The sequence below is a fragment of the Musca autumnalis genome, unplaced genomic scaffold, assembly GCF_047663935.1.
Source record: "Musca autumnalis isolate F117 unplaced genomic scaffold, ASM4766393v1 scaffold_1, whole genome shotgun sequence".
NCBI lineage: Eukaryota > Metazoa > Arthropoda > Insecta > Diptera > Muscidae > Musca > Musca autumnalis.
Window position 1 is genome coordinate 126058255 of NW_027411644.1, and position 22074 is coordinate 126080328.

Here is a 22074-nt window from a genome sequence, read left to right on the forward strand (position 1 = left end):
AACATTTTCAAAATACCTATACCGTTCTAATAAAACATGGACTGGAATTTAAAATGTAGGAAGGTGTTGAAGTGTACAGGTCTTTTTTTCAAATTCGCACAAAACGTATACTAGCAGTACTTGAAAGAAATTAAATATCAATTCAAATAGGTATTATTACATCAAAATTTTCAGTGTTCTCCATATTAAATATTGTTTATTTGCATATTATTCCTTTTTCGCTTACGAAGTAGCGGGCATTTTGCTAGTATATATATATATATATATATATATATGATCAGTATAAAATTTTAAGACGATCTAGTCAAGTCAAGTTCGAAGATGGGCTATATTGTACCACTTTTTGGTATAGCCCCCATATAAAGGTACTTTCCGATTTACGGTATTTTGGTGATTTTAGCTACATTTTTTGAACGTATTACCTGTAACTTCACGTTTGAGGTTCCCAGTGGTCACAAAATATCTCCACAAAAACCGTCAACATAGGTCCATGTTTTGGTATAGCCCCCATATAACGATACCTCCCGATTTTCGGTATTTTGAAGATTTTAGATACATTTTTTGACCGAACTACCTGTTATTTGACAGTTGAGGTTCCTAATAATCACAAAACATCACCTAAAACTGTCAACATACGTCCATGTTTTTGTATAGCCCCCATATAACGGTACCTCCCGATTTTTGGTATTTTGATGATTTTAGTTAAAATTTTTTCACCGAATTACCTGTAATGTGACAGTTGAGGTTCCTTGTGATCACAAAACATTTCCACTAAACACTGTCAACAGAGGACCATGTTTTGGTATAGCCCCCATATAACGGTACCTCCCGATTGTCGGTATTTTGAGGATTTTAGCAAATATTTTTGACCGAACTACCTGTAATTTGACAGTTGAGGTTCCTAGTGATTACAAACTATCACCTTCAAAAACTGTAAACAGATGTCCACGTTTTGGAACAGCCCCCATATAACGTTACCTCCAGATCTTCGGTATTTTGAGGATTATAGCTAAATTGTTCCACCGAACTAGCTGTAATTTGATGTTTTGAGGTTACTTGTTTGCATTAATCCAATCTGTTTCTTTGTCTTGAATTCCTTGGTTCGAAAGATTATCTTGCTCCCCAACAGGAGTACTGGAAGAGGATATCAATTCATCTTCCTGAGGTTCCCAATTGTCGGAACTTTCCAAGCTAAAGTCAGGTTCGCTCATATCTAATCTATAAACCGGTGCGTGTATTTAATACAAACGACAATGCTATTACAAATTTAACAAATGGTTGTTCATAAAATCTGTATGTAAATCCTTTTCCATAAACATGTTACGATGATTGTGACATTATGTCTGTTCCAGAACTTGGAAGAATCTACAATTTTTTACTACGAATTAGTAGATTCTGGCAGTTCTGAAACAGACATATTATTTATGATGTTTACCTATTACAATCTACAAATAGGTTTGAATTGTATCCTGCCTAGACACGTCTATTTTGATAGACAGACTTCATTCCTATTATTTCTTTAATTTGTAGCATTATTATAACATTTTTGGCGACAAGAAGTCATTTAGATCTGGTTAAAATCAAACAGATGTATCAATGAACTCTTCCACAAGACAAGGAAACAATGAATGAACTCTTCTTGAAGACAAGGAAACAGATTGGATTATTACAACATTTTATATGTCTGTGAAGAGGGAGATATAGAAGGAGGAGTTAACTTGCTTTGGTATTATATAATAAAACCTCAATGAAGTAAAAAAAGAACTCAAAAGAATTCTAGAATGCAAAGATAACTATAACGTTTATTCACGAATACATACCGATATAAATATATTTGGCTGACTTCCGAAACATCAGTTGCTTTGTATTCGTGCAAGAAACAAGGGGTTCCCCTCTACTGTAATTTCAACCCCTAGTTTCATACACGAATACAAAGCAACTGACGTTTCGGAAGTCAGCCTTTGTTACAACTGCATCACATAGTGTTAACTTTTTAATTTAAAACAACAAACAATCTATATTCTTTTAATGTTTCTTCTAATAAAAAATAATGGTTTAATTTAATTTGGAAAAAGTTTCATTTCAATTGAAAAAGGTTTTGTTTCAATTGGAAAAGGATTCATTTCAATTGGAAAAGATTTCATTTAATTTGGAAATGCTATATGTTTGACTTGAGTGACCCTTTGCTATAGCTTTATTCAGTCTGTCTCTACTTTGGTACTGATTAACGATCCACGGAAAGTTTGTTTTATAGCTTTGGCTATAGTTTTTTGTAACCTTCTTCTTCTCAAACTTAACGGACATAATTTTTTTTGTTTAATTCCTATTGAAACAAACACCAGTTTTTGTAATCTCTGTATATTTACATACGTTTATTTATTCATATATAGTAAAGAAAAACAAAATATATGTTATTTATATGTGTTTTCAATCTTTGATGAAGTGCTTGAATACCGATAGGATGGAAATATATTCGGATGATATTTATTGAAAGTACAGAGTTGGCTGTTCAGACATAAGGCAGGTAAGTAATAAGGCTGCCAATAAGAAGTATTTGATTCGGCCATGGATGTACGAGGGGTCACAGTGACATCAAATGAAACTTGCTTCAAAGCGAAAGTGTTCTCAAACATTTTTTGTTGATGTGCTATTTTGAGTCGTGAAGTTAGTTGCTTTTTCAATTTTGTTCTTCTGTTTTGGAACCAAGTTTTTACTTGAACTTCCGTCAGATTTAAAGATTTAGAGAGCTCCAAACGTTTGCTGACACTAAGATATTTATCTTCCTTAAATTCACTTTCAAGTCTTTCCAGTTGTTCGGCGCTGTAAGCTTGCCTGGGCTTACGTTCAAGACCTTGCTTTCTGAAACGCTTTCCTAAAAAGATATTTTAACATAATAAAATTATTACAAAAATCATGCAAAGGCAACTATATTAATCATAAAATATTATCATTATTACATGATCATTATATTAATCATTTAATATTTCACCATTCATTAACCCACTAAGCACCAGAAAAAATTCAGTTTTATTTTAATTTTTAAGCATTTTTTACTAAATATTTTTTTTTCCTGTGGACAGTGGCTCTCAGTGTTGGATGCGTGGAACTTATCTACATACCAATGGTTTTCGTTGTAAACAAATTAAAAAATCTCTGTACGAATAGAGTTCGATTTGCGACCAAGTAGTTTCAAACTGCACATGTCAAATATCACTTTATGAATGGGAAAGAACAAAAATAAGAGTAAACAATAAGAAAACAACAAAAAACCCGCAATAAAACACATGTGTAATGGATTTTTTACCTAAATTTTTGTGCACATTTTTTAGTGGCGTTTAAACGATCAGTGGCTTTAAGTGGGTTAATCATATCAAGCTTGTCAAAAATTTTATCAAAACTAAGGTAAAGGCACTGTACAATAGGGGTATAACGAAAAAAATACCACGCCAGTACCATGTGCGAAATATTGTCCTGATAACGAAGGCGCGTGTTTTAGTTCGATTCGGTGAAAAAAGTTTCCGCGCCGACTGTGATTACTAATATAATTACTATAATAGTTTTTCATACTCTACACGGCCATGCGGTCGTATTTTTGATATTTGCAAAAATTGTAAAAAAGTTATAACAATACTGTACAATTACGACGGTTCTGAAACAAAGCAATAACCACATACAAGTAAACAAGGCATACAAAGTGCCAATAAAGTATTTCAATTAGAAAAAAATATATTTTTTATTATTTGTAAAGTAAAAAATTGAAAACAACAAATCTGAGCTTAGAAATAATAAGTAAACACTAGAGTGGTTTTGAAAAATCGATGTCAGATTTTTTTATGCGGCACCCCCTTAATGTGTTTAGTTTTGTTAGATTTTAAGATTGCCAAAGTTTGAGCACAATCAGAATATGTTAACACGTGCCACTGCACGTGTTTTCCAGTAATGACATAAGCACGAAAGCCACAGTTCTATCAGCAGTAAACATTTTGTGGTTGCATATAAAAACTAGTATTTTAATGCTTTGTGATTTATTGTCAATTAAGAGTTTTTTCAATATAGTTTTAATAAAAATAATAATAATAAGTTTAGAAACAATCTAATATATAAAAGGCAATGTGTGTATGTTAGTATGTTTGTTTGTTTGTATGTTCCGAATAGACTCAAACACGGCTGAATAGATTTTCTTGAACATTTCAGATAATGTACTGGGAACACCGGTGGTGAAAATAGGCTATATATTTTTTTGAATGGTCGTCGCGGAAGTGAATATCGCGGTCATCCCAAATTATTCAAAAATGTATTATTTCAGATAATATACCTAATTTTGGTAAGCGTGACTACAAAACCGCTATAACACTGGCTTCAATATGTGGGATAACGCGGTCAACGCCATAGTTTGGAATACAGTAAAATTCCGATAACATGAGATGTCACTATATAGAAATTCAGAAAAATCGATTGGGAAATCTTATGAAATTTTGTATGTGGAGTTTTTAGGTCTGAGAATAGGTCGTAATCTATTTTTCTATCCCGCTAAGTGTAGTGACCGGTGGTCCTCCCCACAAATTGTTTAAGAAAACCGCGAAATTAAAGATACTTTTTAATATATTGTTTACAAATTTTTTGCATTGCTATGGTAATTACTGTCTTGACCCTGAATGGTCGTTGCGGAAGTGAAATATCGCGTTTTTTTACTGCTAAGAGTAGTGACCGGTGGTCCTTCCCACAATGTTTTAAAGAAAATCAGAAATCTTTGATATTTTTGAACGTATTGTTTACAGATTGTTTTCCCTGAATGATCGCGGTCATCACAAAGTTTTCAAAAATGTATTATTTAAATTAATATACATAATTTTAGTAAGCGTGACACAAAAATGATATGAACACTAGCTTGAACAATAAGGATAGCGCGGTCGTGAGCTATTTTAATATGGCTAAGTGTAGTGACCGGAGGTTCTCCTTCATTTTTTTTTTTAAAGTCCATGATATTTTTGAACGTATTGTTTACAGATTGTTTGCAATACTACTGTAATTACCGTCTTGACCCTGAATGGACTTCGCGGAAGTGAAATATCGCGGTCATCACAAAATGTTCAAACATTTATTATTGCAGATAATATACATAATTTTGCGTGCATAAAAAATGCTATAAACTCTGAACACTAAATAATAAGTGGGATAGCGCGATCAACTCCACATTTTGCAATACAGTAAAATCCCGATAACTTGAGGTGTCACTATCCAGAGGTTAAATCCACCAAAAATAGCGAAAATCATGCGCCACCCTTCTATGGGAGCTATATCAAAATGAGGACGTATACTGAAAATTCTCTGCAAGACTGTTTACGACCCCCAAAAGTGACTATATCTCCAAACTATCGAAAATCGGGAGGTACTGCTTTATGGGAGCTATATCAAAACGTGAACCTATAACTGTTGCATACCGAGCGCAAATATAAAGGCGTGTCTTTCGGTCGATACGAATATTTATGCTCTCCTCTTTAAATTACATTAAAACCAAATTTTAGCCATTTCGGTGTGCTAATGATGTTAAATCCTCAAAAATAGCGAAAATCAGCCGGTACCGTTCTATGGGAGCTATATCAAAACGTGGACCTATACTGACAATTCTCTGCAGTAATAATTACGACCACAACCGAGACCAACAATCCAATATATAGCAATGTTAATTGAGGTGCACCGATCATTATCTGTGGGTCACAAAGTGCCTTAAACTGTCACTTTATGGTGAAGGGTACAATAAAAGATATTTTATATCTTAAATTTGGGGGATACCATTACATGGAATTTATGTCAAAACATTGATTTATATTATGAAGTTTCTAGAGGGATGCCTAATTATGACTGTATCAATGCTGGATAGATAACTAAAGTTTACACGGAGAACCCAAACAACGGGCCAGCAACGCGGACCGGGTCAGCTAGTCTTATATAATACAAAGATAAATATTCATCAAAAATTAATTAATCCATCCAAAACAAACCGTTGAAACGTAGAAACATGACACAAAACCTTCCCCCGTTGCTGTAGAAGTACTTTTTGAGAGCTATTCTTGGGAAAAATCTGTTTTTGAAAAATGTTGGCCCACCTTGATATAATATTGCTTAATAATTCTTATCTCCAGGCGTTTTAAAACAATATTCTCAAAGACTATAATCAAAACTACATATTTCTTCAACTCACCCCCACGTCTAGGTTCCTCGGTGGGGCAAAATACACCAAGACCTCGCATTGCGTCGTTTCAGTTTGCTTTGTTTTCGAAGTTGCGTCGTTGCTTAGTTAATACCAATTTTCACTATGCGTCGTTCGATTTTCGATGTTGCGTTGTTTTTAATTTGAGTGCCTAATTTTTTTATATCATCCACCATACTATGGAGGGTATATTATCTTTGTTTTCCGTTTGAAACAAAGTTATTATGATCAGCGTAAAATTCTAAGTTGATTTAGCCATGTCCGTCCATTTGTTGTTATCACGCTATCTTCCGAATGATTTGAGATAGAGGGCTGATATTTTGAACACATGTGTATGTGGAGAACTTAGATCTAGTTCGAAGATGGCCTACATCGCTCCACGTTTTGGTATAGCCCACATATAACGGTACCGCCCGATTTCATTTTGACATTTTTAGCTACACTTTCAAACCGAATTGGTTATAATTTGGCATTTAGTGTCCCAGTGATGTATAAACTTCTCCACCAAATATGATGAACATACATAGGTTCACTTTTTGTTATTGCCCTCATATTAAGGTAACTCCCGCTTTCAAGTATTCTTACCCAGCAAAATGTTCGATGCCAAGGATGCTATTGAATCATGGGTGCAAATTGCGGCAGAAATTTATTGTTAAACAGACGTATTGTCGTCTGTGCGGTTATGGTCCTAGTGAAGTTATAACTAGTGGCTGCAGATGGTTGCAGTCATATTTCTTGCTTGTTTTGTATAGAAACGAAATGGAAGTGGTAACCTTTTGTACGTTGAGTGAAAGCTCTTTGTATAAAAGGAAATGGAAGTGGTAACCTTTTGTACGTTGAGTGAAAGCTCTTTGTATAAAAGGTTACCAGATGGAAAGTATGAACAAATCTCATGGATAGTTGTTAAATCTATCATTGTTGTTGATCTCGCTTCAACAAATAGCTTCCGTACTTTGGTCAAATAGCGGCTATGTAAATCATCAAAAGTAACCATGGTCTGCTTCGTTTCTTTTGTATGTTACACTGTGTGTAATTTTTTGATTCATGTTTTATTAACCATATTCTGACTCCACAGTGTGATAGAACACCAAAAATGAAAAGACACGTGTCTCGCCGTTTTTCGCTATCTCATCAACTTTCGCGGTTATAGGCCTCCAAAAGTTTGATACTTTGATGTAAAAAGGGCCATTTAGTCAGGACTCTATCTTCCAAACCGTTAGGAAATTTGAATTTATCTCAGAGGCAAAGTTGTAGCTCTTGTCTTAAAGAACAAAAGTTGTGAACACATATAACCCATCAAACTTCATCTGCAAGGTCAAAATCGCCATGGTCAAATTTCTTTTAAAATTTTTCTCAAGTTTTGTTATACAGCTATCAAACCGTTCAAATTTGAAGCAAACAACCAACTTCAAAAATGTACCTCAGATCTCAATAAACATCTTTCTAGAATATACGAGCAATGAAGGAACAGGTCTTAATGGTCAAAATAGCAAAACAATTGCGATTTTTATCCTCTTTTCTCGGTTTCTGCTCCATAGATATTAAACCGTTCAAAATTCAAGAAAACAACAAACCACAATAGTGTAGCAAAGGCTTCAATAAACAACTTTCTGGAGTATGCGAAATGTCTATGAACGGTTCTTAATGGTAAAAATAGCAAAAATCTTTTGAAAATATCCAAATTTTATAATTTTTTCCCGACTCTGGTCCAAAGATACGCAACCGCCCAAAAATTAAGGATATAGTCAACTACAAAAATGTACCTTAGATTTCAACAAACAAGTTTCTAGAACAAATGAAGATTCTAGTAACGATTCTTCAAGCTCAAAATTAGATTATTTTAGATCATTCTTTCGTATTCTGGTCCGTAAATAACAAACCTTTTAAATTTCCTTGAGTTTTTAACAGTTTGTTATTTCCAAACCTAAGCAGGGGGAATGTTAAAAAAAATTAATTGTTCGTGAATTTCAGCCCTAAGGATCATTCCCAGAATCTTCATATGTTCTAAAAAGTTGTTTATTGAAATCTTAGGTACATTTTTGTGGTTGATGGTATCCTTAATTTTTGGGCCGTTGCGTATCTTTGGACCAGAGTCGGAGAAAAAAGTATAAAAATTGGATATTTTCAAAAGATGTTTGCTATTTTTACCATTAAGAACCGTTCAGAGACATTTTGCATATTCCAGAAAGTTGTTTATCGAAGCCTTCGCTACACTATTGTGGTTGATTGTATTCTTGAATTTTGAACGGTTTAATATCTATGGAGCAGAAGCCGAGAAAAGAGGATTAAAATCGCAATTGTTTTGCTATTTTGACCATTAAGATCCGTTTCTACAGAGTTTGTATGTTCTAGAAAGTTGTTTACTAAGATCTAAGGTACATTTTTCTAGTTGGTTGTTTGCTTCAAATTTGAACGGTTTAATAGCTGTATAACAAAACTTGAGAAAAATTTTAAAAGAAATTTGACCATGGCGATTTTGACCTTGCAGATGAAGTTTGATGGGTAATATGTGTTCACAATTTTTGTTCTTTAAGACAAGAGCTACAACTTTGCCTCCGAGATAAATTCAAATTTCCTAACGGTTTGGAAGATATAGTCCTGACTAAATGCCCCTTTTTACATCAAAGCCTCAAACCTTTGGAGGCCTATAACCGCGAAAGTTGATGAGATAGGGAAAAACGGCGAGACACGTGTCTTCTCATTTTTGGTGTTCTATCACACTGCGGTGTCAGAATATGGTTAATAATTTTCGTGTTGCACAGTGTTATATACAGATACACAAAGTAATAATACACCTTAATACAGTGTGGTGTACACATTTGGAACCATAAATATTTAGTACTATAGGGGAACATATAATTCTCATCACAACCTATGAAAAATTCGTGCGTATTCAAAACATCTTCTGTGCTTAAGTTTTATGTTTGCTTTAGGATTGATTTATTATTTGTACACAAAAAGCTTATATTTTATCGGAAAAAATACTCTTTTTGACAATACAGTATAATCTCGATAATCCGGACACCACAGGTTTTGGCGAATCGAATTGTCCGGATTACCGAGTAGTACGAAAAACACAGATTTTAGTGTTTAAGTTATAAGTAATGCAAAATTTAACCAATATAAACTATATTATTTAACATAAACGAAGTCATATATAAATAAGAATTTGAAAAAATATACCGTATGTTATGACTTTGTGCCTGGGCTCGATTTTCTGGTGGAAAACATCACATTTTCAATGGTGGCAAAAATACAATTGGTGTGGTACGACTCGCTGTGCGGACTCTTTTATAAAATTTGGGTCCCATCTAATTTAGCTAATATGCATCGGGATGCACTCTATAATATGAGAGAAGTATACCTTGTCCCTTTGGGGATGTTTTTGAGAACATACCTAAGATTTCGAATGACTTTAAACAACAAGATTTTTTACCCAGCAGTTAAAATGCATTATGGAAAAGTATTCTTATTTTCTATTATTCTTTTAGAAAACCCCTTTAAAATATTAACCAAATAAAATTTGGAACCACTTTCCTATTATTGAGGATAGTAAATTCACATTTTAAACGATTTTGGGCCTTGTGCTTTTCTATTTCTATTACAGAGTTGCATGTTTAGCAGTAACTCTTTCCTTACCAGACTTATGACCTGATGACGTTCTTCCTAATTGCAGGCAGAATGGTATGTAACCCAAACTTGGAAATATATTATTCTCATCTGCCACATTTTCACCCATTTTTAGTATAAATGGCTGGATAGAAGATTCATTCGGATGATTTTCTGTACAAACTAATCGCTAATTAGAACCCTAAAAATCTCAGCAAAGTTAATTTATTTTTATTTTTGCTTGATTAAGGCGAATGTCATTTTAGAGTGATACTTGAATTAATTAATTCTATTCCGAGTTGAGCTGTTATGACATAAGGGGTACTTTGGAAAATTAAAAGTTCGCGGAAATCCCACACACTCAACCATTATTCTAAGTTTCACGGGTGTTTAAGTCCGATCATCATTTTGCTTTTGGCTTTTTAAGCCAAATCATATTAAGCACTTTACGTTTACAAAGGCGGCCTTTGAAAGGCCTCTCTTCAAAAATAGGAACCATTTTTGTTCACAACGAATGAATTTTGCATAGAATTTATTTTTCATCAATAAAAAAACTAAATTACCACTGCAAACAATAAAATGAATAACAGAAATAGCTCAATGTAGAGGAAAACGAATGAGTGTCCGGATTATTGAGGTAAAAAAATTGTAGTGTGTCCGGATTACCGAGTCTACAGCGTAAATATTTTTAATGTCCGGATTACCGCGTTGTCCAGATTAACGAGTGTCCGGATTAACGAGTTCTTATCTCTACACGTTCACCCAAGGAAGGAATAGATGGAGTTAAACACTATTGTTACAATATCACAAACAACATTGATTTTAAGAGCTAAAGCAATATCTAATGGACTGTAAACTGGAATACAATTATGAGCTAAGAAGTTCATTCTCATAATGTGGTCCATTTAATATGTTTATTTTTGATTTTTATACCGTCCACCATAATATGGAGAGTATAATTAAATTTGTCATTCCGTTTGTAACACATCGAAATATTCATCGGAGACTCTATATATATTCTTGATCAGGGTAAAATTCTATGTCGATTTAACCATGTCAGTCTATCCCTCCGTCTGTTGTAAATCAAGATACAGCTCGCAATTTTTAAGATAGAGCTTTGTAATTTGGTATAGAAGTTTAATTACTCCTAGGATGTTTGGTATTGCAAATGGGCTATACCGGTCCACGTTTTGATACAACCCCCACAGAACGGCCCGATTTTCGGTATTTTGAAGGTTTTAGCTTCATTATCACACCGAAATGGCTGAAATTTGGTATTTAGTATTCGTTGGAGTATAAAACTTTTCTTTCATATAGCCTCAATATTCCTCCGAAACGGCTGACATTTGGTATTTACTCTTCATTTGGGGTATAAAACTTTCCATATGAAACTTGTCGGTATAGGTCCACAGCTTCATAAAGTCCCCATGGTATCTCCCGATTTTCGGTATTTTGAAGGTTGAACGGTATCTCCCGATTTTCGGTATTTTGAAGGTTGTGGCTTCAACATAGCACCGAAATGGCTGAAATTTGGTATTTAGTCTTCGTTGGTCGTATAAAACTTTCCCCCCGAAAATTTTCCGTACAGGTCCACACCTCCATACAGCGCCCATAGAACGGCTCCTCCCAAATTTCGGTATTTTGAAAGTTAGCCACATTGTTTTACCCAAATTGCTGAAATTTGGTTTTTAATCTTCTTCATAAACGAAAGGAAACGAATTGTTTAGTTTTACTTCAATACAACTCGTGGTGGAGGGCCGTTCTTACTTGCTTTTTTGAAAATATGCCCGTTATAGTACGTTTAAATATAACCGGATTTAACAAACCCACTGGGTTTCAAATGCCAACTCCTTTGCGTATACGTCAAATAAATCCTCATTAAGACGGTTAACCATGCAAAAGGCTATAATATAAACATGGCCTTATACAACAACGCCCCTAGTATTTATACCCTACACCACAATGTGGAAAGGTTTATTTTTCCGAAAAGTCATGTAACTCTGCGAAATATTCGTCGTAGAGCCCCATGTGGTAGACCCAAATTCATATTTCGACGAGATTAATATTAGTGTAATACCTCGAAATATTGGCTGGAAAGGCTATTCAATACAATTTCTTTATTTAATATGTTAACAACAAATTCCGTGGAAAACTAGGCCCTAGGGGAAGTGGTGTAGGGTATCACATAGTCGGCCCTGTCCGTCTATTGTATGTCAAATGCATTTCGGTTGATTAAAACACATACATGCACTGTTTAATTACGAATAGTTCTTCTTCCGTTCTTCCGTTAGAACTTGACCATTTAGCATAAGTGCAACTTTGTATTTTCGCACAAAGTGAAAGTTGTCAAATTCTAATGAGAATGTACTAAAGTAGTTATTTCATTCTCCAGAAATGTGCAAAAATTAAGTATTTTCCAAAAATGGTGAAAAATTGTCCTTTTGGAGCACACCACGCCCACGCCTTCCTATATTTTGACGTAGTGTTTAAGTTTCCTCAGTTTCAAAATGTTTACTATCGAATCGCATATGGAAATAGAAAATCGGTGATGACAAAAAACTGGAGGTTTGGTCAGGATTATTGAGTCACTTTATGCAAATGTGAACTACAGTATCGACCAAAACTAAAAATTTTTTTCAAATGATAATTTTTTAAGAAAAGAAGATTGTATTTCTTATTTTTGTTTTTATTTATATCTTTATTATTGAAAAAACACAAACTTAAGGATTTCAGAATGTTATGAAGTTTAAATTCAATAAAACATTTTATTTGCAAATATACATAAGTGGACAAAACTAAAGCATCCCCAATTTAAGGAACAGAAAAAACTAGTGAAATCAAGATTTCGTATCGTATCCTTTATTCTGGATGATACAAGCACAACTTTTGGTGGAAAAGTTTTGTGACCACCAGGAACCATAAGTACCAATTTACAGCTAATTTAGTAGGCAAATGTGGCTTAAATCCCCAAAATACCGAAAATCGGGAGGTACCAAATCATTAGCCGATATTGTTCAATTCATCCAAAAATGATGCTGGTCGTTTTCTGATGAATCTATGTTTAATATAAAGGATTCAGATGGCATAAGGCGTGAACTAAATGGGCAAGGGTTAAATCTTTAATATTATAAAGGCGGAAGACGATAGTCTGGATTTTTTTTTCTCAAGGCAAGGGATTGAAACTATTCATAAAATTAATAGAATTATGGATTGTTTCAATTATCGTAACGTTTTAAAAAGCTTGATGTTGCCCTATGCTGAAGAAGAAGTGATTCCAAAACAATTTGACAGAAGTTTTCCATTGGACTGCCCAATACCCTAATCTTAGTTCTCGTTTGGGACTTGTAAGAGATCGTAAACTCCAAAATCAACCGAAAAATTGCAAAACCAAACAAAATTTATTAAGTAGTTAGAAAACTTGCTCGCAAAAAAACTATCCATATACAGGTCTTTGTCTAACCCCCATGGACCGGTAATATATAATTGTTCCACAAACATCCCATAAGGGACAAGGGAGACTTCTCTCATATCAATGAGTGCAACCCGATTCATACTAGCTCAATGATATGGCACCTACAGTTTATCACCGAGTCCGAACGGCGTGTCTAGGACACCACTTTTGTAGAGAAGTTTTACATGGCTGAAATACTCAGAAAATGTCGCCAACATTACTGAGGGGTATTTTGCCACCGTTGAAAAGTGTTTTGATGTTGCCTGGCCGGGGAATCGAACCCACGACCTTATGTGTGCAAGGCGGGTGTGCATGCCATTGCAACACGGTGGCACCCAATGGACCGGTATTGCCCAATTTTATGTATCTCGGGAGGTTTTTGTCAAATTTTCGAACCGAGATTGCTGACATTGTGTGTCGTCAGAGGATAGAAAGAACAACGATGAGCTCTTTTAAATAGTGTTGTAACATTTTCCTTCCGAAGTGGATGTAAACTGGGATTCTGGAATCTCAATGGGAAGAAAATCTCCACACAGAAAATTATCAATATAAGTCAAACACCAATAAACAAAACATAAAAATAAAATTTTTTTTAAATTTAAAATTTTCCCAAAATGCAAAAAAATATTCCTTTGGTTTTCATATATGGGAAACAGTATGGAAAAACATAGATTTCTGTCCATGTGATTTAAAAAAAAATGTTAAACGGACAGATCGGGACGTGTAGAAGAGTATATATGGGCTGAAAGAGGATACTCTCGGAACTTTGTTCCAAGCTGTTCCCTAAAAGCTCTAGTCCCCTATAATTGGAATTTTACTAAAATTTAGTACCTGAGGAAAACTAAAATCGGTCTCTTCGTGTAAACGCTCACTTCGGGAAACGGTTCTTAAAGACAACAATCCAACCTACCTAACAAAAAACAATGAACACAATATACATATGTTATAGCATTTTTCCAAATTGCGAAAAATTGACTTCTTTATGAGCACGCCACGCCCACACCTTCCAATATATTTGCCTCATTTTTATACCCTCCACCATAGGATGGGGGTATATTAAGTTTGTCACTACGTTTGTAACTACTCGAAATAATCATTGTAGACCCCACAAAGTATATATGTTCTTGATCATCGTGCAATTCTACATCGATATAGCCATGTCCGTCCGTCTGTCTGTCTGTCCGTCTGTGGAAATCACTCTAGCGTCCGAACGGATTGACGTAGGTTGATGAAATTTTGGGAAAATATGTTATATTTACGTAGGACTTTTGTTATTGAAAGCGGGCTATGTAGGTCCACGCTTTCATATAGCCCCCATACAAAATGACGCGTGACGCGTCGTCGTTTTAAGGAATTTTTAAGATATTTGGCCCATTTTACCACCGAATTGGTTGTAATTTGGTACTCTGTGTCTCCAGAGGCCAAAAAATATTCCTACCAAAGTTGGGTTATATAGGTCCACGTTTTGGTATAGCCCCCATATAAGGCCCCATATAAAGTACGCGTCATTTTATTATATTTTGAATGTATTAGACCCATTTGACCACAGAATTGGTTGTAATTTGGTATTTTGTGTCTTCAGAGGCCAGAAAACATTCATACCAAAGTTGGGTTATATAGGTCCACGTTTTGGTATAGTCCCCACATAAGACCCCTTATAAAGTACGCGTCATTTTAATATATTTTGAATGTATTAGACCCATTTGACCAAAGAATCGGTTGTAACTTTGTATTTTGTGTTTCCAGAGGCTAAGAAACATTTCTACCATAAAATGTTTATATAGGTCCACGTGTAGGTAAAGCCCCCATAATACAATATCTCCCGATTTTCGATATTTTGAACGTTTTAGCCTCATTATTGGTCTTCTTTAGGCGTATAAAACTTTCCCCCAGAAAGTTGTAGGTATAGGTCCACGCCATCATATAGCCCCCATAGAATGGTACCTTCCGAATTTCGGTATTTTGAAGGTAGTGGCCATATTAATCCACTGAAATGGCTGAAATTTGTGGTGGAGGGTATAAAAAGTTCGGCCCGACCGAACTTAACGCTTTTCTTACTTGTTTGGTTTCCTTAGTTTCAATATGTTTACTACCGAATCCCATATAGAAATTAACAATCGTTGACAACAAAAATTGGGGTCTTGGCCAGGAAAATTCCTGAACCAGTGTCCGCCGTTCTTACTTGTTAACTTTTTAATTTTGAAAGCACGTAGTAATTCCAAAGATATGAATTTTCTTTTATGTTTGCATTGCACATGACAATAGGGAAAGTACATCATCGATATCGCAATCCCTTTTTGTATCGTTTTTCTAGTTAAAAGTATAGAAAATATTTTGATTTTTCATGAAAAATGGCTTAAAAAAGTATCACTTTATTCATATTTTTTATTTTTTTATCCCCTCTTGTAGTATAGTTTACTTGTAATCAATTAGCCAATTTATTCAAAAACCCCAACACGACGAACCTGGGTTTAAGGTTCGTGATAGAACATAAATACAGTTTTATTTAAAATTTCAGCATTATAATTAATATTTAAAAATTTTAATTGTCAATTCCATTGCTGATACATAAAAGCTCTTGTTTTCTTAAAACAGACATGGAAAAGATTACAGCTTCTCTCATCACATAATAATTTAACTTCAGAAAACCAATAATAATTTCAGAAAATCTAAAAATTTTTATTGGCTTATTTTAAAGTAGCAGTAGCATAGAATATGTGGTAAAATTTCAAGTCAATTTTAACAATATTGCCTGAGATATGAGCTTTGGAAGGGAAAAATTTATAGTGATTTTTATGCGACGTAGAAAATAAAAACGTGTTTTTATCCAAAAGAAATTTTCAAACGGGTGCCAACTCTAGCTCGAAAACTAATGAACCGATTGTGGAACAATGTTGTGGGGTTATCAAGTATATGAAAATATAGTCTTTCATCGATCGATTTTATTTAAAAAAAACTCTGCCCGTTTTATGAACAGAAAACGTCAGTTCTTTAAGCCGAAAATTGAAATTTAGATTTTCTTGGACCGCCATTTCAGTAAAATCAAATATTTTTAGAACAAGTAAGCAAAGGTTATAGTCGGACGGGCCGACCATGTAATACCCTACACCACTACCCCTGGGAATTAGGTTTTAACCAGGGTTTCGGAGTCGGAGTCTACGAGTCGGAGTCGACCAATTTTACTGGAGTCGGAGTCTGAGTCGGAAAAAATAACTCGACTCCGACTCCCGGCAAAATTTTTTCCACGTTATAGAAACATAGGATTAAATTTGAAACAAGAACATTTTTTTTAAATCATTATTTATTTTAAAAGAAAATTATAAGAAAAAATACTAATTTAAAGGGCAATTCACAGGATATTTACTATCCTCTGAAGTATATTCTATTCATCCCTATTTTGTTGATCCAAATGATTCTTTACATTTTTGCAAACAAAAGTAAATTTCTATGACAATAAAATTAAGATTGGACCTTTAACCTCTTCGTCAAAAGTCTTACTGGTCTTCTCACAAAGAGATAGTCTCATACTGTTTTTTATGAGAAATCATCCTTGCCCTCTATTAAAGACATTGTGGTCTCTATGTATTTCGGTAAATTTCGCATAATCTTTGTCAACGACAGATTCATCCCGCCATAACTAAGAAGTCTGACAAACGGCGAATCTTTCTTCTAGGATTCTTTATGTACTCAATGAGCGCATTAGATGTAGACATTCAAATAGCCGGATCTGTCCGCCAGGAACAGACATAGTTCATGTGTATCCGAGTTTTCTACACAATCAATAGCATATACGAAATTCAATGAAATACATAATCCTTGAGTTTTCATGAGAAAGGATCTGGTAAAAGTGATAATGGACAATGAAAACATGACAATATCGATTTTTTGTCTTAGTGGACCGACCCTACATAAAATTTTCCTAGCAAGATTTTTGTAGAATATGTTCATGCTAATTTTTTCGTGTGCTAATTTTTCAGTTCCAGAAAACATCTGTCTGCCTACGTGATGGGTTGTTTACACAATATATCTCAAATATTTCAAAAAAATTATCTACTCCACACCAAAGTTCAAAATGTGAGCGCTGAATTTTAGTATAAATAGCATAACATAGAATATGTGATCAAATTTTTTAATCGATCGGAACAATATTGCCATAGTATAAGCGTTGGATGGGAACAATTTATTTTATTTTGTATGCAGCAAATAAACTGTGTTTTTCTCGAAGTCGGCCACCAAAATATATGACCTTTGGCTTATCAGTTTTCGAGGTAGGCTTTAATAACAACAGGGTTTGTAGACGGTCTCAAAACTTCGTTTTTAGCTTTCTGATGAAGAAAAAAATCACGCAAAAAGTTACGTAGTTTTCTCGGAAAAAAATCATGAAAAATGGCTTTTCTTGAGCTTTACAACTGGGGGTCTCCTTTTAAGCCTAAGCGCACTAAAATGTTGGGTTACATCCAGTTTGAGTTGCTTATAATTTGCCCCTATAAATTGCACCTTTATTTTCACATATTTTGAAAGCTTAAAGATTTTCTCACGCGGAAGATTTCCGTCCAGAATATACTCGTGCAAAAAAGGAAAACCGACAAAAACTTTCGTGTCGTCGGCTTTCCTTTTTCAGATGCATTATTGATCATTGAGCTCGATTTCCAACGAGAAATTAATTTAAAGATTAATACTAAAAATGTCTTCGCCTAAAAGGCGAAATTTTCAAAAACAACTTTCTAAATTTGCTATTTTCAATGTAAGATTCGGCAGAAACAATATTGATATGTTCGAATGTATTCGAACGAATGCCCTTTCTAATGAATATGTAAGGAAAAACTAACACATTAGTCTATATAAGGCAAAATATAGGAAAAAGTTGAACATTTGTGCACATTTTATTCATTTTTAGTGGTATAGGAATTTACTCTCGGAGTCGACCCGGAGTCGGAGTCGTGAAAAAACTCGTCTGTAGTCGGAGTCGAGCCAAAAATACCTCGACTCCGAAACCCTGGTTTCAACAAATCAAAATTCCTTTATGGAACAAATTCTCTTTTCTCATATCAATGACTGCACCCCGATTCATATTGGTTCAATGATATGAGACCTACAGTTTATGGCCGAGTACGAACGGCGTGTCCTAAGATACCACTTGTAGAGAAATGGCTGAAGTTCTCAGAAAATGTCAACAACATTACTGAGGGGTTGAACAATTTATGTTGCCTCGCGATTACCCATAATTTGATATGTATATTGACTATGTAGTCCACACCGCATCACAGTAATTTACTGCTAAAACCAACATTTAGTGCAATATTTTTTCTAAAAACCTATTTTTTTGGGTAGAGTATTTACAATATTCTTTTGAGTGTGCTGGTACCCCGCGATATTTTAGTTCCCGATCAATCATATAAATCAATCATATAGTGAAATCCATCCACTAGAACAGCGGAAACGGCTACTGCAAAAATTAAAAAAAATTGCGAAAAATGTTTTTGAAAATATTGCAGATTAGAGTTGTAAAAAGTTTAGCGGTATGGAAGCTGTATCCAATTTATCCCAAAAATTGGTTGTGAGTACAACCACGGTACATCCCCGGTGCCTTCATGATAGGGACAATTTGTAGCATGGGAGGAAAATGTGGTTCTCTACACAAAACACATTATATATAAAGCAGTAGGCCCGTTATCTAGCAGACAAGTGATTGCAATTTGCATCAGGGGGAAGATCAGTAGTTCTATTTCCATATGTAGTCTACTTTGCCGGCATATGCCCTCCAGGAAATAAAATATGGACCAAAAATATTTTTTTTGTATTTGTCATACAAAAGTATTGGTCCATTTCACCGGCTATATAATATCAGATCGGCATCCAAAATTGTAAGCATCTTCTTCTACCTAAACTTTTACCTCGTGCAAAATTTCGTTATTAGTGAGCTATAATGGCGAATTCTAGTGATAACACTACAAACAAATAACTGGGTATATTAGGCTGTAACTCTGTTATCTTATCATGTACACCAACACAATTGAAATCAATAAAAGGTCAGCGTTCCTCTTCCAAGTATAGCTTACTTGCCCGGAACTTCCAGGAAAAAAAGATATAAGCTGTACATTAAAAATTTTCACAATTTTCACACAAAAGTTGTGGTCCATTTAACCCTTTAAATATTGTCTGATCGCCATCTCAAATTGCATGCTTCTTCTTTGTCATATACTCTTACCTTACTCTTATGTGAAACCGAACTCCATACCAAATTTCGTGACGATCGGTCCATAATTGCGGCCTGAAGTTTGATTACAATTTATAATGGACAGACGGACACACGGACGGACGGACACACATCTCAAAATCGCTTTATTTTGCCGAGATATGAAGATTGGTATACCACATTGGGAGTCTCCGACGAACATTTCGCGGTGTTATATGAACTTTTACCAAAACAAACTTCCACATAGTGGTGTAGGGTATAAAAATCGATCGATGAAGCTCTATATCTTATGTTCTAAATAAACCCACAAAAATGTATGACGATCGGTTAATTAGTTTTCGAGCTAGAGTTGGCACCGCAAAACGCTTTTACAAAAAAAAGGTTTCGTGGACAGCCATTTGCCAAAAAACCACATAATAATTAGATGAATTAGATGGAAAAAATCATGAAAACTTACCTTTTTTGATCTTACAAAATAAGAGTGTTAATTGTATTCCTTTAACATCCCCTATCGGACTTTTATCAACCAATTCATAAAATGGTTGATTATAAAACGATTATTTTTAAACTGACTATAAATTGGTTAATAAATCATTTAAATATCATCTACTTTGAACAGAGAAAAAATCGACAATTGTCCATTTCTGCACTACTTTTCTTCAACTAACTTTAAATTGGTTGAAAAGTTATCCAGAGATCAACCACTTTGAAAACAAGAACATGTACTTTCTACAAAGTATTTCTGCTTGTCGAAAAACCCTGTAGGGACTGAAACTGGTTTAAATTTAACTTAAAACTAGCTATGTATTTTGTAAACACAACTGACTTTTTATCGACTATTTTCCCTTATGCGAACTGACTATGACCGATGAACGCATAAGGAGTCAGTATTGTCTATCACTGGCGTACTATTCAACTGATTATAAACTAACTGTTTTAAGCCTATCTGTAGTCAGTTTTAAAGGATAATGTGAAAAAATATTTTTTTTTTAGTTTTTGCCTCTTTAAGGCGATGACCATTATTTGCGAGATTTTTTTAATTAATTTAATTATAGTTCGATTAATTGACCTAAGGAGATTATATGGAAAAAATGATATCTAGCGAAGTCCTACACATCAACCACTATGCTACGATCGTTTCGTTAACTGGTTGGGTTAACATGAACAGGCATATTAGATATTGTTGTTGTTAGACAATTTTCGTCATTTCGTCGGTGTCATGCTTCGTCCGTTTCGAGATAATCGCATTTTAATGTTTTGCGTCATAACTGCGTGGAGCTGCCTAAAGAAAATATTTATATTTATACCCTATACCACAATGTGGAAAAGGGTATAATAAGTTTGTTTTCCCAAAAATTCATGTAACGCCGCGAAATATTCGTCGTAGACCCCTCATGTGGTATACCAAACTTCATATCTCGACGAGATAAAGCGATTTAGCGATGTGTGTCCGTCCGTCCGTCCGTCCGTCTGTCCGTCCATTAAAAATTGTAATCAAGCTAGAGGCCGCAATTATGGACCGATTGTCACGAAATTTAGTATGGAGGTCGGGTTTGGACCAGAATAGAACTGATTAGTTTTTGGCGATGATCGTGAAATGTTAAAGGGATGAAATGGACCAAAAACAAAATTTTTGCTCGATTTTGTAGCCGCTCTGTAGGTCGCAATAATAGTCCGATCGGCGCGAAATTTTAAACGTAGTTTTGGTTTGAGATGAAGAAGTAGCGTGCAAGTCAACGGTATGATCGGATAATATTTAGCGGGTTAAATTGATCAAAACTTTTGTGTGAAAATTGGTAAAATTTCTAATGCACATCTTATAACAGCTAGCCCGGAAAGCTAGTGCACAGGGATAGTGGTATAGGGTATCACATGGTCGGCCCCGTCCGACTATAGTCTGTTCTTACTTGTTTTATTATAAAATAGTATATAGAATATATTTGCAAAAATATAGAGCAATATAAAATTTAAAATTTTACAGAATTTTTTAAAAATAGAATATTTGTCGATTTGCAGATTAGAGTTGTAAAAAGTTTAGCGGTATGGAAGCTGTATCCAATTTATCCCAAAAATTGGTTGTGAGTACAACCACGGTACATCCCCGGTGCATTCATGATAGGGACAATTTGTAGCATGGGAGAAAAATGTGGTTCTCTATAATTGCGAACTCTAGTGTGTTTATGATAACACCACAAACAAATAACTGGGCATATTAGACTGTAACTCTGTTATCTTATCATGTGCACCAACACAATTGAAATCAACCCAGCAAAATTTGAAGGAAGGGGTTCCATGCGATGACGTGATTTCATGGCATCTTTTGCATTGGTTCAAACGAGGTCGTGAAAGATCCGATATTTTCATTAGCATATGAACCAATGCAAAGGAAATCGTGAAAGATGCGATCTTTTCATCAGCATTTTAACCCATGCAAAGGAAGTCGTGAAAGATCCGATCTTTTCATCAGGATTTGAACCCATTCCATCGATCCAATAGAGATGAAATTTGTGTTTTTATTTATACACATTTTTCTAAATGTATAAGATTAATTTTTGCAACAGCCTTGAGACTTGAAATCACAACCAACGTTGTTAAAACTCTCGTCGT

At 34.5% G+C, this 22074-nt stretch overlaps 1 protein-coding gene across 1 annotated transcript in view; it reads right to left on the reverse strand.

Annotated features, from left to right (window-relative positions):
* Positions 1 to 1365: 1365 nt before the first annotated feature.
* The window catches only part of LOC141402364 (uncharacterized), a 64760-nt gene continuing 44051 nt past the window's right edge, over positions 1366 to 22074 (reverse strand). Inside the window, exons 2-3 of the mRNA XM_073983410.1 lie at positions 2715 to 2872; positions 1366 to 1404 (exon numbers count right to left, since the gene is read on the reverse strand). Coding sequence (XP_073839511.1) covers positions 1366 to 1404; positions 2715 to 2872 — 197 coding nt within the window. The remainder of the gene's footprint in view (positions 1405 to 2714; positions 2873 to 22074) is intronic.